Raw genomic sequence first — 18,272 nt, forward strand, 5'->3', positions numbered from 1 at the left:
TGCCTGAGCTGCACAAAGATATATATTCCAGTAGTAACAATGAGAGTACTTAATCCTCCTGTGTCACAGCCCTGTGAGATATATATTCCAGTAGTAACAATGAGAGTACTTAATCCTCCTGTGTCACAGCCCTGTGAGATATATATTCCAGTAGTAACAATGAGAGTACTTAATCCTCCTGTATCACAGCCCTGTGAGATATATATTCCAGTAGTAACAATGAGAGTACTTAATCCTCCTGTGTCACAGCCCTGTGAGATATATATTCCAGTAGTAACAATGAGAGTACTTAATCCTCCTATGTCACAGCCCTGTGATGGTGCATGTTAAGGAATGTAAAGAATACTACAGTCTTTCTTTTCATTTGAAGTGAAAGCCACCGTCTCGCATCAGGTCTTTCTTAACCTGAAAATCCAGTGCAGCCCTCCATCTTAGAGAAACATTGATTCAGTCACACCATCTGGAGCTGATTTTTCATTAATTTCTTCAGAGTAGGATGTGTTTTCAACCTTTTTGTGGTTTATTTGTAAACTGAGGTTAAGAACTGCAATGCATAGAAATGGACTTGCAAAGCTATGATTCACAGCAGGTTAGCTTATCGGGTGGCACAAAATAGTAGAGGCAGTGGCCATGTGCATGTTGATTGTGATTCTAAGACATGGATTGTGTGGCTGCAGAATGATTGAAATAGTATGTTAATCAGTGCATAATGGTATGTAAATGAATCCTCAACAAGTGAGCCATGCAGAATATGCAAGAAAGAATCACATAAAATGACAGACTGATTTAAGACATATCAAAAGGCAGCACTGCATGGACTACCTTTCCTATTTTGAGGACTGAGATTTGTGGTGTACTTAGCAGCTGTGCTAGAAACAGCAGCAGCAGCACAGTTCCATTTGTTTATAATCTCTGCATAGTAATCTAAATAGATGAGGTCATCGATGAAGTTAAAAAAAAAAAAAAAGGTTCCTTCACAGGTTACCTTAGTTCTGGCTGTGTAATAATAACCTTGTATGGAAGGCTGTTAGACTAAAGAGGATGCTCCTCTGAGGAGAAAGAAGTCAGTTATAGTAGTTTTGGCACCTAGTGAGTGTGTTCCTTGGCCTCAGGCAACTACAGTGTGAGATATTCCAGGCACAGGGTCTACTTTATAACAGAGAATGATCAAAAGATCGAACGCTGTTATATCGACCCCTTAAAGTCGAAAACTAAAAAGAGAGAACAACCAGAACAGCAATTTCTTTCCCAGAGAAGGAAATCACTGGGCCAGCTGTCCAGGTTGTGCTGTTTCCTCCACTGCAGTGTGATCTCGGAGTTGGTATATTTAAGTATGGTGGTGTGGGTTCAAAGCCCCCCACTGAAAATAGTGTTTAGTGTGTTTTATTATTATTTTTTTTGGCGGGGGCAACAAATTCTTTCCCTGTGAAAGAAATTGCTGTTCTGGTTGTTCGATCATTTTAGTTTTTGACTTTAAGGGGTCGATATAACAGCGTTCAATCTTTTGATCATTCGCTGTTATAATATAGACCCCCAGGCACAGTGCACTTAGGAGAAGTCCTATGGCATGCAGCAGAAATTGTATTTGTTTCTTCTATGGGAATCCCTGAGAATCCTGAAGGATGTGCAAGAAATTCTTGCTGTGGATAATGAATCATGGTAGTGTGGTTTTACGTATCTTGCTATTACCTTGACATACATGTTTTATCATTTCAAGGAAAAAGTAAATATAAGCAGTGAGGTGACAGGTTTGGTAATAAAGTGTGGTTATAATAAAAGTATGTAGAATTTTATTAATTTATTTCAGTCCTTTGTTTAGTGAGTTATTCCCATTAGGCTAGTGGCCTCTTTATCAGGAGAGATCCAAGCTGTTATTTATACTGCAAAGGGATATTTGACCAGTGCCTCAGAGAACTTCTTCTACCCTTTGGAGCTGCTAGATGGCATCAGAGGGCTTCTACATCAGTGAAATCAGGAAGCCGAAGGGTAGCAGCAGCAGCATGGAGGAAAATAGATAAGCTATGGAGGATTTGGAAGTGGAAAGTGAGAACTTTGAGAAATAAATTGTTGGATATGAAGCATCAGAATGAAGATTCATGTGTGGTAAATGGGCAGTATTTAGCTGTCCCCTTGGAGAAAGACGTTAGTGAGTCTGTGGAAGTGGTGCATCAGGAGGGTTTGCTGATAACGTTCTGTAAAAATATTCAAGCAGGATGATCCAGGTGACAGCTCTGCTGTTTCATGGGGAGAAATGGCTAATAACCTTTTCAGACGTGCAGAGGATCTGGAAAAGAAACCAGGTGAAGTTGCAGCAGAGAATGCAGCAGTAAAAACTTATTCAGCAGTGACAAAAAGGGGAAAGTAGCAACAAACTGAGAAGGGGTCTGGTTTTGCGGCAGCAGATAATGGAGTAAGTAAAACATATGAAGTAGTAACAATAGACAAGAAAGGAGAAGAGCAACAAACTGTAAGTAAAACTGTTTTTAAAATGAAAAGAAGACCAACTGTGAGAATAAGAACAAAAATGACACTGCAATAAACATATTATGTTGGGAAAAATTGGTAAATGATCTCAGTTTTAAAGCTCAAGAAATTCAGTTTTATATATATATATATATATATATATATATATATATATATATATATTGGGCAAACACTTTTTTGTGACTTAACATTTGAAACTAACTGATGGACTGATGATAACATTTCTGGAAGTGTGTAACAAAAAGAAGGACATTTATCCATGAAACAATTATTTCTTCTTTGGTAGTAAACATTAAAAGAAATGTTACTTTCCAATTTAGAACTGATGATCTGGAAGAAGACAGTGTTAAAAATACATGCAGGGTCTGTCTGAAACTGTAGATAATAAAGTGAAAGTTAAAGATAAGAGGAAGTTATGGAATGGAAGGTGGATGTTGTAAATTGTTTTTAAATATGAAAACAACATGGTAAAACACTTACCAAGTTTTTTTTTTTTTTTTAGCTGGTCATAAGTTTCTGTGAGGCCATTTTTTGCTTGGGCTAAAGGAAAGTCTCTCTGTTGATCAGTGGCAGTGAAAAACATTGAGCAGCCTGCCTGCCCCTGTGGGAGTGGTTACTGACTTGAAACTGTAGTTTTATTGGCCATTTTGGGTCAATTCCAAAACTCCTTCATCTTCCTCTCTTAAAACCCTCTTTTGCGTGGTTTTGTGCGGTTTTGAGCATAGCGCAACAGCGGGCATTGCCGCCTAATTGGGTTTAAACTAATCCTGGCTCCACAAAGTTTGCTCTTCACTTTTTCCCTTAGAACTGCTCTATCTCTCAATTTAAACACCATATTCTCATTCTAAGGCCCTTCACTGGTCCAATTAAGTAATCCTACAAGTTAGCACTATTAAACCATAAGCACTACTTACTCTTATACTCTCTACGATTACCCTGTCCTCTATTGGTCCATCTTAAATTCAGTTTCCCTATTACTCTAGCATGTCCAGAGGTCAGTCAATGGTTTCCTCTCCAGTCCAGCTGGTAAATCTGGGAATTTTGAGGCAATGTTACAACTGTCTCATGTACACGGACAACCCTCTCCTCCTCCAAACAGGTTCAAATATATGTGAGAGATGCAACTATTTAGCCAAACTGGAGGCTGAGCTCTCTCATTTCATAACTGGTGTAACCAGTCAGGAGGAGAAGGTAACCTCACACAACACAATTCCAGTATCACATAGTCCCACCACATCAGCGAACCAAACACATAAATACACAAAAACATACTCGGAGGCAGTGAATAAAAATCTACCTAAGCAACAGAGACCTCCAAAGCAGACATCCAAGCAAATGCTACCTCAAAACAAAGCACACACAACACATAACCCACAAAGTCAGTGTGCCAAGCAGCCACAGCCCTTAAGGCTGAATAACACACCTGATACTCTTGTTATAGGTGACTCTATTGTCAGACACACTGACGTCCTGCTCACCAGGCTGAATAAAGAGAAGGTCACAGTGAGCTGGCTGTCGGGTGCTAGGATCCAACACATAACGCAAGCACTCAGGTCACTCCAAAGCAAATACAAATATGACTCAGTCATTGTACATGCTGGTGTGAATGACCTGAGACGTACCTCCCTGGACTACATGAAAAGAGGCATAGAGGAGCTCTCTGATGATGTAGCCCAGGCTGGTATGACCCTGACCTTGAGCAGCATCTTACCCTCACCTAGAATGATGCCACAGTACAAAGACAAAATTATCGATTTTAACAATTGACTAAAATTTTGGTGTCATTCAAAGGGGATCCAGTGTCTGTCAGCCTGGGATGACATGCTCGACAAGCCACGTTGCTTCACTAGGGACGGCTTGCACCTGTCATCACTGGGCTTTTGGATATTGGCAAAGGCTCTTGCCACACCCATATTGCCTTTTTTAGGCAAGGCTCAAAAGTCAAACCCACCCCCATAGACAGCACAAGGAACAAGAAACTAAGGGTAATGCTGCTAAACGCCAGAAGTCTTAACCTCAAGATGCACGCAGTCGAAGCTCTCCTCAGTATGGAGAACATCGATATCTGTGCAGTGACAGAAACCTGGTTTAAGGCTCCAGAGAGCACCCCAGCAATACCAGGCTATACCTAATATCATGCTTTTCGGCCCCAAAACCCGGACCGAACCACAAAAGGAGGGGAGTTTCCATATTTATCAAGGATATCCACACCTCCAGGTTAGTGGCATTGCACGAAGTATCAGAGACCATCCATGTGCAACTAACAGTGGGCAAGACTACTTTTCAGTTTATAGCATCCTACAGACCACCCTCTCAAAGTCAGGAATCCCATTCGGCTTTCCTGAAAACATTGGAGAACATGAAGATCTCTCCGAACACCATTATATTGGGTGACTTCAACTACCCAAACATTGAATGGAAGCACTACTCAAGCCCCAGCACCTTAGCCCAAAGATTCCTGGAAATTATAAACTCAAATGCTATGGAACAACTGGTCACCACTCCCACAAGAGGGTAACCTGAGGAAAGCTGTTTTTTGGTCCACAATAAATTCATTTTATTTTTATTGATAACTACTTACTTGTTGGTAATTTTGTATATTCAATAGATTGTGAAAAATGCTGCTTCGCATGACAACATATTGCAAACACAACTGTTAATTTATTATGGCTCCTGCAAGTATTTTCTGCAGTTTACCATATAACACCAGTATTTATAACGTATTTTGCTCATTACCTTTTTAATGTATCTCTGGATCAAGACCAGTACATGAAACAGGCTTCACTGAAGATGTATGTAACTTTCCTAGATATTTATTAACCACAGAGAGAGTTGTTTTAGTTATAGAGTGCATGGAAGCTAGTTCTATGTATTGGTCTTGACTGAAACGGTTTCAGTGAGATAGTCATCAAAGTACCAAACCACATCCCACACTAGCAATTGTTTGTGTCCCAACATTGTATCATATGTTTGTAAATCAGACACTGAAATGTCAAATCCTTTCAGCAAGTTATGACCAGTGAATGGGACTTAAATATGCTGGTTAACATACAGACTGCAAAGAGTGCACTGATGCATTTACATTGTGTGGCAGCATCTTGCCTTCATATCTGCTGCAGCAGTTTATTTATTTTATTTTATTTATTTATAGTCCACTGGATGCATGTCCATTTTCAGCGGAGGCTCAAGGGTAGCAGATACAGCATTACATAATACCAGCATTACATATTACAAAGACTATTTACAGAGATTAGTTAAACAAGTTCCACAGGTTACAGTTAATCCTGACCACAAATCAGGATTAAATTAAATTACACAGTAAACTGGTTAACAGGTTTTTACACATTCGAGTTAGCCAGGCTTGATACATTGAGATAGCCAGTTAAGTGACAAATGTTGTTTGAGTCTAGTTTTAAATTGACCTAAGATGGAAAGTAAGGTAATAGGAGTTCTCCAGTTAGGAGAAACCAAAAGCAAGCCTAACAAAATGTAAATGAATTAACCAAATTAAAAATTATACAGTTAATAACGCTATTATCAGAGGTGAAGGAGTAGGACAGCTTTATGAAATCTTCAAGCTTACATGAAAATTAGTTTATATCACGAATGTCTGTATGTACATGAATATATTGAGGGAGTGTGTGTGTGTGTGTGTGTGTGTGTGTGTGTGTGTGTGTGTGTGTGTGTGTGTGTGTGTGTGTGTGATGTGTGTCAGAGAGATGTTATTTTAATGCTTTCTTTTCTTGACTGTTGTGGATGCTTTTATCAATTATGACATAAAGCAGTACTTATCACTGTCCCTGTTCCTCATGTCTAAGTTTACTTAGTGTGTTTGTATACAAGAAATCAAAAACACCAAACAGATGCTCCATTACTTTACATATAGATGTCCTAGCAAAAGTCAACACCAGAAATAAGATCTACAAATTAATGTAATCATGGTTCATTTTTAACCCCTTACATTAATATCATGGGCTAATTTTTATATAGCACGCCTTCCTATAATTAGTAAAAAGCACAAGAAAATATATGAAAGCAATTCAATATTCTGTAGTGTTTTATCTTTAAACATATGATATATGGATGAAAATAAATATTGATCATGAGTTGCTCATGCTATGCACTGATTTAATATCAATTAGTAGCTATTATTATTGTATTAAAGTGTAGCAACATTTTTTTGTTTACAGAAACCTCCTTTTTCTGGATTGTTGGCAGTGTCATTATGGTAATTTGCCTCTTCACAGCGTTTTTTGCACTGTTTTCCTTCTCTTCGCTTATTAGAAGAATATGCCTGCTAATTAAACACTCCTGCTGCCCTCAGATTGAAATACCAGACGCACTGGTAAGTATTTTCCTTTCAATCATAACATTTGTAAAATTGTGTTTTGTTTCACCTATGCCCTTTTTTTCTTTTCTGCTCAGAAAAGATGAGATGTTATTTATTACGGATTCTAAAGAGAGAGAAAAAATACACATTATTAGTATTTCAGTTTGCAAGTTGAAAAAATATCAAACTAAACTCTTGTTTGTGGTGATATAGTTGAGGAATGTGGAGTAAGAAGGTAAAGCAGAAGTGTAGACCTTAAAATACATTGAGCAGTGGGAACACAGCTTTGATTAGTTCTTTCTGCAAAACTGTTTTTTGGATATTAGATGTGCTCAAAAGAATGTTTTTTGTTGTTGTTTATTCTAAATACTGATTTAATGGTATGCAGAAAAATTAAACACTTACATGAATTGTATTACAATGCGTCCAGCAATCACTTGTTTCTTTAGTATCATTAACCTTGAGTTGCCTTCTAAAAAGTCCACTATCTGCTCTCAGTTTTTTTAATTTACTTTACTCTTTGACTGTTGTAAATGCAGTTTGGTTACAAACGTATTTACCCAGAGATGCCAGTGGCAGTTGGTTTAGGGGGTAGAGAGGTGTGGTGGTACAGAAAAGTTTACAGCTAAGGCTGTTGGATTGTGAGGTACCTGGAAGTGGCAATGTTAATATTTAGAAGAAGAGATGTGGAGAGGAAGTGAGATATTGGGAGGGAGGAGTTAACTTAGTCTTAGGCAGGAGTTGTGGGGTTGGAAGTCACATTTTGTTGTGAACTTGGTATGTGCAGCTAGTATGCACGAGATGACCAGTAGATACTGTGGAGTAAGTAGCCCTCAGACGAAATATTGCCAGGAACTTAGAGGAAGTGGATAGCATTTTACACACACACATATATATATATATATATATATATATATATATATATATATATATATATATATATATTGTTGCGTAGCTTATTGTTTTAACCAAACGGCCTGGAATAGCTGCAGAAAAACAGACCAAGTATAGCAAGTGTACCTGACAAAATTTCCTTTCTTTGCACTTGTATCCAAGTGATGTAAACCTTATATCCAAACACCAGCAACTCTGTATTGCTTTGAAGTAAAAAATATTTATTAAGCAATACCAACTTCAGTATTTTCGGTTAATTAAAACAACACAAATAAAACGCTTTTCGTTTCCAAAGGTTTGAAAGCTTTTTCAAATGGTTTGTACTCCGCCCCTTTCCTTCTATTTATAGTGATCATGACATCACTTCTCCTTAAAGGTATAAGACACCTTAAATACAATGTACTTATACAATGTACTTCTACAATGTCAAAATTATTCTTTGTTGTGCAACATGGTCAAGTAAAATTAAATAAAATAAAACTTTTTCTATACATCTTTAAATCATCATTCATAAAACATTTTTTAAACAGATAAAAACTTTGCTTTACAATCTCAAAGCTTAATACAGTGTATGTGTACTATAATATTAGTGTGCTCTACACTAGTTGTATTATACCAGCACATACCTATTAGAACACTGATATAAAGCAATCCAAGTAAATTTACATTTCTTATTTAAGAATCTTTGCATATTCCTGTCCTGTTATGTTCAGGGCATTGCAACATACATAATCTTTCTGTTAGAATTATTTTATATATTTTTACCACCCTGATTAGTTACTAAAACAGCTATGTGTAGACTTCATTTTAATGTTATAAATGCTACAACTATGCAAGAACAGAAGTGTGCAAGTCTATGTTTTTGTTGTTCTTCGTGTCAACTTCGTTATAAATTGGTTAAATACATCTCATCTATGGATGTCAAAGTTATGGAAGTCAGAAGCTATTTAAGACAATGTCTATAAGAAAACTCTTGTAATGTAAATAAGTACAATAAATATTAACTATGTTATATACAATCCAATATAGTCTCATAAGCAACTATACACACATAAATGGATCACCTTCAAAAAGACGAAATAAATCAAACATACCAAAAAATCACACACACCAAATAACAAAAAACAAAACACAAAACAACGATACCAAAACAAAATACCACACCATAAACACACACACCAAAAACACATAACACAACACATCACCAACACACTCCCACACTAACAACAACCTACACATATCCAACACTATCACCCTACCCTACCCCACACTTACCCTACGACACTACCCCACCCTACCCCACCTAACCCCCCTACCACCCAAGACACTCACCACACCTGCACACCCTACTCACTCACCCTACCTCTCAAACCCAACCCCCCTCCCACTCTCTTTACCACACACCACCCACACCCACACCCCCCTAACTACTTTAACCCCCCCCCTAAACCCCCCTGCCCCCACCACTACACTTACACCTGTCCGCCTCCCGAACACTAAAATCCTCACCTATCCGCACACTTACCGAAGTCCGTCGGGTTCTCACCTTGTCGGTCATCCATCTGAAGGTGATCCACATAAATACACCTATTTGTTGATAGAAAACTTTATACATCAATTGGAAGCACATAACTGCCCAACCAAAAGTATAGTTGCTTTCTGACTTCATCATACAAATAACATTATAACATCATTCAATAATGGGTATACATTTGCGCGTTTTTGTGCATAGCGCAACAGTGGGCAGCGCCACCTAATTGGGTTTAAACTATTCCTGGCTCCACAGAGTCTGCTCTTCACTTTTTCCCTTAGAACTGCTCTATCTCTCAATTTAAACACCATATTCTCATTCTAAGGCCCTTCACTGGTCCAATTAAGTAATCCTACAAGTTAGCACTATTAAACCATAAGCACTACTTACTCTTATACTCTCTACGATTACCCTGTCCTCTATTGGTCCATCTTAAATTCAGTTTCCCTGTTACTCTAGCATGTCCAAAGGTCAGTCAATGGTTTCCTCTCCAGTCCAGCTGGTGAATCTGGGAATTTTGAGGCAATGTTACAACTGTCTCATGTACACGGACAACCCTCTCCTCCTCCAAACAGGTTCAAATATATGTGAGAGATGCAACTATTTAGCCAAACTGGAGGCTGAGCTCTCTCATCTCAAAACTGGTGTAACCAGTCAGGAGGAGAAGGTAACCTCACACAACACAATTCCAGTATCACATAGTCCCACCACATCAGAGAACCAAACACATAAATACACAAAACATACTTGGAGGCTCTAAATAAAAATCTACCTAAGCAACAGAGACCTCCAAAGCAGACATCCAAGCAAACGCTACCTCAAAACAAAACACACACAACACATAACCCACAAAGTCAGTGTGCCAAGCAGCCACAGCCCTTAAGGCTGAATAACACACCTGATACTCTTGTTATAGGTGACTCTATTGTCAGACACACTGACGTCCCGCTCACCAGGCTGAATAAAGAGAAGGTCTCGGTGAGCTGCCTGTCGGGTGCTAGGATCCGACACATAACGCAAGCACTCAGGTCACTCCAAAGCAAATACAAATATGACTCAGTCATTGTACATGCTGGTGTGAATGACCTGAGACGTACCTCCCTGGACTACATGAAAAGAGACATAGAGGAGCTCTCTGATCATGTAGCCCAGGCTGGTATGACCCTGACCTTGAGCAGCATCTTACCCTCACCTAGAATGATGCCACAGTACAAAGACAAAATGATCGATTTTAACAATTGGCTAAAATTTTGGTGTCATTCAAAGGGGATCCAGTGTCTGTCAGCCTGGGATGACATGCTCGACAAACCATGTTGCTTCGCTAGGGACGGCTTGCACCTGTCACCACTGGGCTTTCGGATATTGGCAAAGGCTCTTGCCAACCCCATAGTGCCTTTTTTAGGCAAGGCTCAAAAGTCAAACCCACCCCCATAGACAGCACAAGGAACAAGAAACTAAGGGTAATGCTGCTAAACGCCAGAAGTCGTAACCTGAAGATGCACTCACTCGAAGCTCTCCTCAGTATGGAGAACATCGATATCTGTGAAGTGACAGAAACCTGGTTCAAGGCTCCAGAGAGCACCCAGCACTACCAGGCTATACCTTGTATCATGCTTTTCGGCCCCAAAACCCAGACCGACCCACAAATGGAGGGGAAGTTTCCATATTTATCAAGGATATCCACACCTCCAGGTTAGTGGCATTGCACGAAGTATCGGAGACCATCCATGTGCAACTAACAGTGGGCAAGACTGCTTTTCAGTTTATAGCATCTTACAGACCACCCTCTCAAAGTCAGGAATCCCATTCGGCTTTCCTGAAAACATTGGCGAACATGAAGATCTCTCCGAACACCATTATATTGGGTGACTTCAACTACCCAAACATTGACTGGGAGCACTACTCAAGCCCCAGCACCTTAGCCCAAAGATTCCTGGAAATTATAAACTCAAATGCTATGGAACAACTAGTCACCACTCCCACAAGAGGGGACAACATACTAGACCTGATCATTACCAACATGGGGACTCTATGCTCCACACCAGAAGTATATCCCTCATTGGTAAGATCAGACCATAAATTAATTTCACTGGATGTCCACATCCCGACCCCACCCCCAGCCCAGAAAACCACAATGAAAATCTTCTCAAAAGCGAACTTCTCACTTCTCAAAACCAAAGTGGAATCCTTCAAGGCCCCAGGGCCAGTGGAAACTACAGCCCAAACTGTAGAATCCTATATAAATGCATTCTACGGACATCTCCAGGAATGCATGGATCATGCTATCCCAAACAAAACCAAGACCCAATCATCCAAAGGCAGGCGTCCAGTCTGGTGGACCCCTGCCATAAATAAACTGTACAACAGAAGGAGGAAGCTACTACATGATAGAGCAAAATCCTAATAGGGAAGGCATCTCTGATCAGTACTAGCAAAAATTACGATCCCTCATAAAATCCTCCAAGGCCAGCTTTGAGAGAAAAATTGCACAGGACACCAAAGACAATCATAAGGCTTTTTTCAGTTATGTTAGAAACCTGGGATGCAACTCCCAGACTTGTTCTGAGTTGATTCTAAATGACAAAAATATACTGAACCCACAGACATCGCCAATATCCTGGCAGACAGGTTCAGTGCAAACTTCTCCACCCCCCCCCCAAAAGAGCAAGTATCTATCCCAGCAGAGGGCTGCCTCCCAAACATCTCAAATGCTCAGGTGAAGGCTGCCCTCTCCAAAGCAAAAAACACTGCTTCCATGGGACCAGATGGCGTCCCAGGTTGTGTCCTACATGAACTACAAGAGGAACTAATCCCTCAAATAAAACAGCTATACAATCTCAGCCTCACTACAGGATATGTGCCCACAGAATGGCGTACAGCAACAGTGGTCCCACTCCACAAAGGTGGAGCCTCTACGGACCCTGGAAACTATCGCCCCATAAGCCTGACTAGCTTATTCTGCAAGGCTATTGAGAGAATCATCATGGTGCTCATAAACAAAGACATTGGGTACCTACAGACACTAGATCCTACCCAGTTCGGCATTGTCAAGGGCAGATCCTGCCTTTTGAACCTGGTTGACTTCTTTGAAACAGTCACCAAAGCCATAGATGAAGGGAAGGTAGTCCACACAGCCTATCTGGACCTTGCAAAGGCATTTGACACAATACCCCACTCGGGCATCATAGATAAGCTATCCAGCTTAAATATAAACCCCTATGTCACAAGATGGGTCGCAAACTGGCTCAAAGACAGAACCGACAGAGTGAGAGTTGCTGGAGCCATGTCAGACTCGAAACCAGTCACAAGTGGCATCCCACAGGGTTCTGTCCTGGGACCACTCTTGTTCGGTAAATACTTTTCCGAGGTACAGGCAAACGTGGGAGGACTATGGCTCACCAAGTTCGAGCGACTGCAAACTGGGTGCCATAATCAACTCTCCAGCTGACACAAACATCCTTCAAAAGGTCTCACAGAGACAGATAACTGGTGCCAGTGCCATGGTTTAAAGCTAAATGCCAAAAAATGTATATTCATACCCTTTGGCAAAAACAATGTGCCCACAAATTACCACATAGGCGGAAACCCATTAAGTACAGAGAAAGTTATTAGGGACCTGGGGACCCAAGTTGATAGCAATCTCTCCTTTGAAAACCACATTGCCAAAGTGGTTAGAAAGACCTTCTACATAGCCCACCTCATCACGAAGGGTTTCACATCTAGATCAAGAGAGGTAATCGTGCCTTTATACATCCCTCATCAGGCCCAACATAGAATACAATGCCCTTTTGGGATGTACCTTACCCGACACCTGCAGCAATTAGAAAGACCCCAAAAGTATCTCACCAAGAGGATCAAGGGTCTCAAACAGATGCCATATGCTGCTCGGTTAAAAAAACTCCAGCTCTACTCAGTTGCATACAGCCTACTTTGAGGCGATCTATGCCTGACATGCAAAGCTATGTCAAATCCAGAATTAATGGACATGCTCCACCTCAGTAAATCTAAATCCCTTAGAGGCACACGCTCGAGGGACTTGAACCTCAGCACAGAAATAAATAGAACTTGCTGGAGGGACAGGTTCATAACCCAGAGGCTCCCTTCACTCTGGAATAGAATTCCAGTTCATGTGAGGCAGTGCACCTCACTGAATCTCTTCAAGAAGAATCTCGATAAGTGGATGGGGGATCGTAGGTTTGTCCCAGGGATTACTCCCTTGTCACTATTAGACAGAGGCACAGTAAACTAAACCTTAAAAAGGGCACAGTATACTCAAATCAAGGGGTGGCCTAAGCCATACAGAATTGGGCTAGGCTTATAATTGCCCCAGGGCAGATAGCCTAGTATGAACCTATGAACCTATGAACCTATATGATACCCTCAAATCTCAAATCTCAAAGTTATGTACTAAAACTAATCCTACACTAGACTTAAACTATTAGCAAACATAAAGTCTGCATAAATAATGAAATGAGTGACTTCTATCTAAGTTCTTAAGTCTAAGAATACAGAGTATCGAGGACATTTCATTGATACCTGGATAGGTACATGCATGAGTGGAAAGTTGCCACATTAGTTCCAAACTTTCTAACAAGAGGTTAGCAGGTCCACCTCTTTCATCCATTTTTATTTGGTCAATGACCCGAAACTTAAAGTGGTGTCCTACATATTCCGTAGTATGTCTCGCCAAAGCATTGCCAAGTTTACCATTTTTTATACTTTATAGGTGTTCGTACATTCTTTCTCTGAGTGTACGTATAGTTTTTCCTATATAGAAAGCTTGCTACATCTTAGGGAGTCTAGGGTTAGATTCAGATAGGTGGGATACATTGCAGTACAATTTGGGTTATGACTTTGGGATGCGGCCAGGGCACTGATTAGCTGCACAGAATTCATTGAGCACTAAAGGGGTACTTTTTTGACCCTCCCATATTCCTACATCCATTAAAGAAAAAGTCTAGAAAGGTGAGCATGTTGATGTATTGGAGTTAATTGATGCTGAGGAAGTGCAGCATTTTGTGTAATCCAATATGGTGAATAACAAGGATCTTTTGTTGGCTTTAGCAGCACTGAGGAGGATTGGAAGACTTAGAACTAGGACATGGGAAAACTTGATACTTTGATTTGTGTATTATGTGGTGGTTTGCTTAGAGAAAGATAATTCACAGGCATTACGACTTTTGGCTTATTTTCTCATGATTTGGGAAGCTAAGCTCAACGTTTATGGGTGGGAAATGCCTGGATGTGGTGTGATCAACTCTTTCATAAAAGGAAAGCCATGGATCAGTTCTTGAGATAGAAAGTGAGGCACCCTGATCTCTGGCTTGCTACAGATAGCTTTGGGGGTTCATCATGGGTGGGTAAGCTGGGAGGAACTAGGGGATGTGTGTTGGGCATTTAATGTGGGATGTTGCACATGGATGGCATGCAGATTTCTTCATACTTGGATTTGTGCAGGCAGGTATTCGGCAACTCAGTGTGTCTGTTAGGAACAGAATTGAAGCCACAGAGATTCATTGTTGATGGACACTGAGTCCATTCCTACCTCAGCTCAAGGTCTGCAGGGATTTAAAGGATGGGGCATTTTGTGGTGCCAGGGAGGAGGTATGTTCTTTTGAGGGCAGAGGGCTAAGCCAGCTTTCCCATTCCACCTGTTAAGGTGCAGGTATTGCATAAAATGTTGGTTCACTTTCCAGATTTGGAAGTTGTGGATGAGTTGATATTGGAGTTTAAATTGGGGGTTTCTATTAAATCGGGGGTTTGTGGGGACAGTTTTCAGTGAATGGGAATGATCTGGTATTACAGGGTTTGAATAAGAAAGAATTGTGTGCTGGCAGGCTATTGGGACTGTTTGAGTACCTTCTGTTTGTCAGTTTTAAAGTGTCATCATTGGGGTTGGTGCCTAAAAAGGTCCAGGAGAATTTCAGTTGATTCACCATTTGTCTTTCCCTGAAGGGGAATCAGTTAATGATTTTATCTGCAGGGTGGATGCAAAGATTAGGTACGCCTCTCTGGATGATCCAGTGGCAATAATTAAAAGTTTTAAGATCCGTGGTTAATGAAGGTAGACATTGAGTCTGAGTTTTGCTTGTTGCCCATATGAGAAGATGAATGGCCATTGTTAGGCATGCTTGTTGATGGCAAATTCTTTTATGGCATGGCCATGCCCATGGGTTGTGCTGTGATGTGTGCCACTTTTGAGAAGTTTAGTGTGGCACTTTATTGGGTATGGCAGCAAAGGATGGGTTCTCATAAGGTTGTGTATTATTTGGATGATTTTCTGCTCATGGCTGAAGGTCTAGAGGGGGCTGTGAAAGGTATGCACGTGTTCACAGAAATGTGTGAAGAGTTGGGTGTAGATCAGAGTGTGTGTTGTGACTTTAAGAAACATTTCAAAGTGAGGGCACGTGCATATAAAGACAGCACCTGCAGGCAGCAGTGCCATTTTGAGTGAACAGCCAGAGTGTTAACATGTATGAGTGAAGAATTTAGTCTGTTTATAAGTTTATTTAAGTTTAAGTTACTAAGCCTCAATCCTGATATGTTTGTATGTAATAAAGCTGCTTGAAACAAACCCACAACCATTCATCTGTTTTATCCTGACTGGATAAGTGACATGGTGTCAGAAGTGGCATATCTGAATGACATGGTGTTGGAATCAGGATGTCTGAGCAACAAGAAATCAGAAGTTGTGCCAGTTGTTGAGGGAAATGGCATTTACTATTATTATTTTTTGTTCACTGAGGAAGGCTGAAAAGCCGAAACTGGTCTGACTCTTTGTTATGTGTATGTATATGTGTATTTTTTAAATACACTATTTTCAATACAGGATTTGTGCTGACTCTTTGTTTTGTTTGAAATGTGTAACCCCCCCAGGCAAGTGTCACAGTGGAGAGGCAGTTATTTTATACAACAGACCAAAACCCAGGAGAGACTTTTGCAGCTTATATTACTAACTTGAGAAACAAAGCTAATAAGTGCAGATTTGGTGATTTGAAAGATGAATTGATAAAGGACAGGCTTGTGTGTGGTGTTAATAATGCTGCAGTGAGAAATATTTTGCTTCAAGACAGTGATTTAACATTGAGCAAAGCCATAGAGATTTGTCAAATATACAAGCTTACAGAAAGGCACACAAATATGCTTGCAAGTTTTAAGAGCATGGTTTCAGCAGCCTCTAGAGCAAATGTAGACAGCATGCAGCACGTGGCTAACAGAAACAGGCCTAAGCACATGGCAGCTGCAACCCCTGCGAGACTTCCATGGATGGCCTCTACCTTTCCAGCAAGTTCTAAGACTAGTTCAGTAAAACAGGCATGCTCAGTGCAGCACAGGGTGAGTCAGCAAAACCCAGTTCAAGTCTCATTGCTAACTGTCATAATTTTGGTGCCAAACACGAGTCTAAAAGAGAAAAGTGCTTAGCATTTGGTCAGCAGTGTAAAAATGGAACCACTTTCAAAAGCTTTGTAAATCAAGCAAGCCTCATTCATTTATTAAGAAACATCACTCCAGAAAGCAAGTTGATCATATAATAAGTTGCAACTCTACTTTTTATGAAGATGGTGTATCAGTGGTTGGTGAAAAGGTTAATGCAGTAGATTTGCTGGCAAAAAATGAAGTGTTTTGTACTGTTATAATTAATGGTAAACCCTTAGATCTCAAAGTTGTCACTGGTTCAAAGTGCAATGTTATGTCACCAGAAACATTTGCTAGAGTAAGAGTTGGTGAACAAGTTAATTTGACCAATTGTGCAAAGCTTGTTGCTTATGGAAGTGAAGAGATTCAAAATTGAAGGCTCAGCTTTGCTCTCATGTTATTCAGCTGGGAACAGTTACAGTCTGCAGTTTTATGTAGTCAAAAGACCTGTACAGTCATTAGTAGGTCTCAGAGACAGTTTAAAATGAAAATGTTTTCCTTTACCAAAGAAATCCATCATGTAAGCACGTTTCAGATCCAGTTTCACCGATGTTATTTTCTCAGAGTATGCTGATATTTCTGAAGACAAGCTAGGTAAACTTCCAGTTGCCAATTCTGTACTCCATGAAATTAGACCAAGAGGTCAATCCAGTGGTCAGACCAGTAAAAAGAGTTCCAATAGCTTTGTAGCACAGAGTCAAAGTCCAGTTAGATTAAGTGGTGCAGCAAGGTGTGATTTGTCCAGATACAGAGCCAACTGAATGGGTGTCGTCCATGGTAGTTGCTCATAAGAAAAGCTCAAATGAAATCAGTATTGATACAAGAGACTTAAACAAAGCATTAAAGAGACCCCACCATCCTAATCGTACAGTCAAAGAAGTTAATACCCTCATGTCAAATGCCACTTTTTTCTGTCTTAGATGCAGAGTTCATTTTGGCAAGTAATGCTTGATCACAAATCTTCACTACTGACTACATTCAGTACACCATTTGGTAGATACAGATTTGTCAGAATTTCTATTGGAATAAATTCTGCCAGCAAAGTCTTTTAGTGTGCAATGGAGAAAATGTTTTCAGGCTATCTGATGATGTCCACAAAGCAGTAATTCTTTCCTGTGATGCTACAAAGTTTAGTCTTGGTGCAGTTATTCTTCAAGAGAATAGACCCATAGCCCATGTGTCTAGAACTCTTATCCAAACTGAGATGCAGTGTGCTGAAACTGAGAAGGAACTTTTGGCAATTGTGTTCGCATGTTCGAAGTTCCATGATTATATTTATGGCCGAGCTTTCCAAAGAATGATGCTCAGATTACAAAAGTACAACTTCAAAATGGTCTATACAAAAGACAAACTGCTTTATCTGGCTGATACCTTATCCAAATTGCCTAGAAATACTACAGAAAAGCTTGATGCAGAGAATCATGACTTCAATGTCATGGAAGTGCATAATTTTTCTACCACAAAACTTGATAAGCTAAGAGATCATACAAAGACTGATCCAATTTTGCAAAAGCTCAACCACTTCATCAATGTTGGATTGCCATCAAAGCAATCTTGTGTACTGCCAGAAGTGCAACCTTATTTTCCTTACATAGGTGAGATGTTGATGGAAGATGG

The 18,272-nt window shown here is 40.1% G+C and overlaps 1 protein-coding gene across 1 annotated transcript in view; it reads left to right on the plus strand.

Moving 5' to 3' along the window:
• Positions 1-18,272, plus strand: part of IL20RB (interleukin 20 receptor subunit beta) — a 545,181-nt gene that overhangs the window by 483,866 nt on the left and 43,043 nt on the right. The window contains exon 6 of the mRNA XM_044070107.1: positions 6,675-6,829. Within this exon, the coding sequence (XP_043926042.1) occupies positions 6,675-6,829 (155 nt within the window). The remainder of the gene's footprint in view (positions 1-6,674; positions 6,830-18,272) is intronic.

This window comes from Protopterus annectens, chromosome 4.part1 (genome assembly GCF_019279795.1).
Source record: "Protopterus annectens isolate FY-2018-M chromosome 4.part1, PAN1.0, whole genome shotgun sequence".
NCBI lineage: Eukaryota > Metazoa > Chordata > Ceratodontiformes > Protopteridae > Protopterus > Protopterus annectens.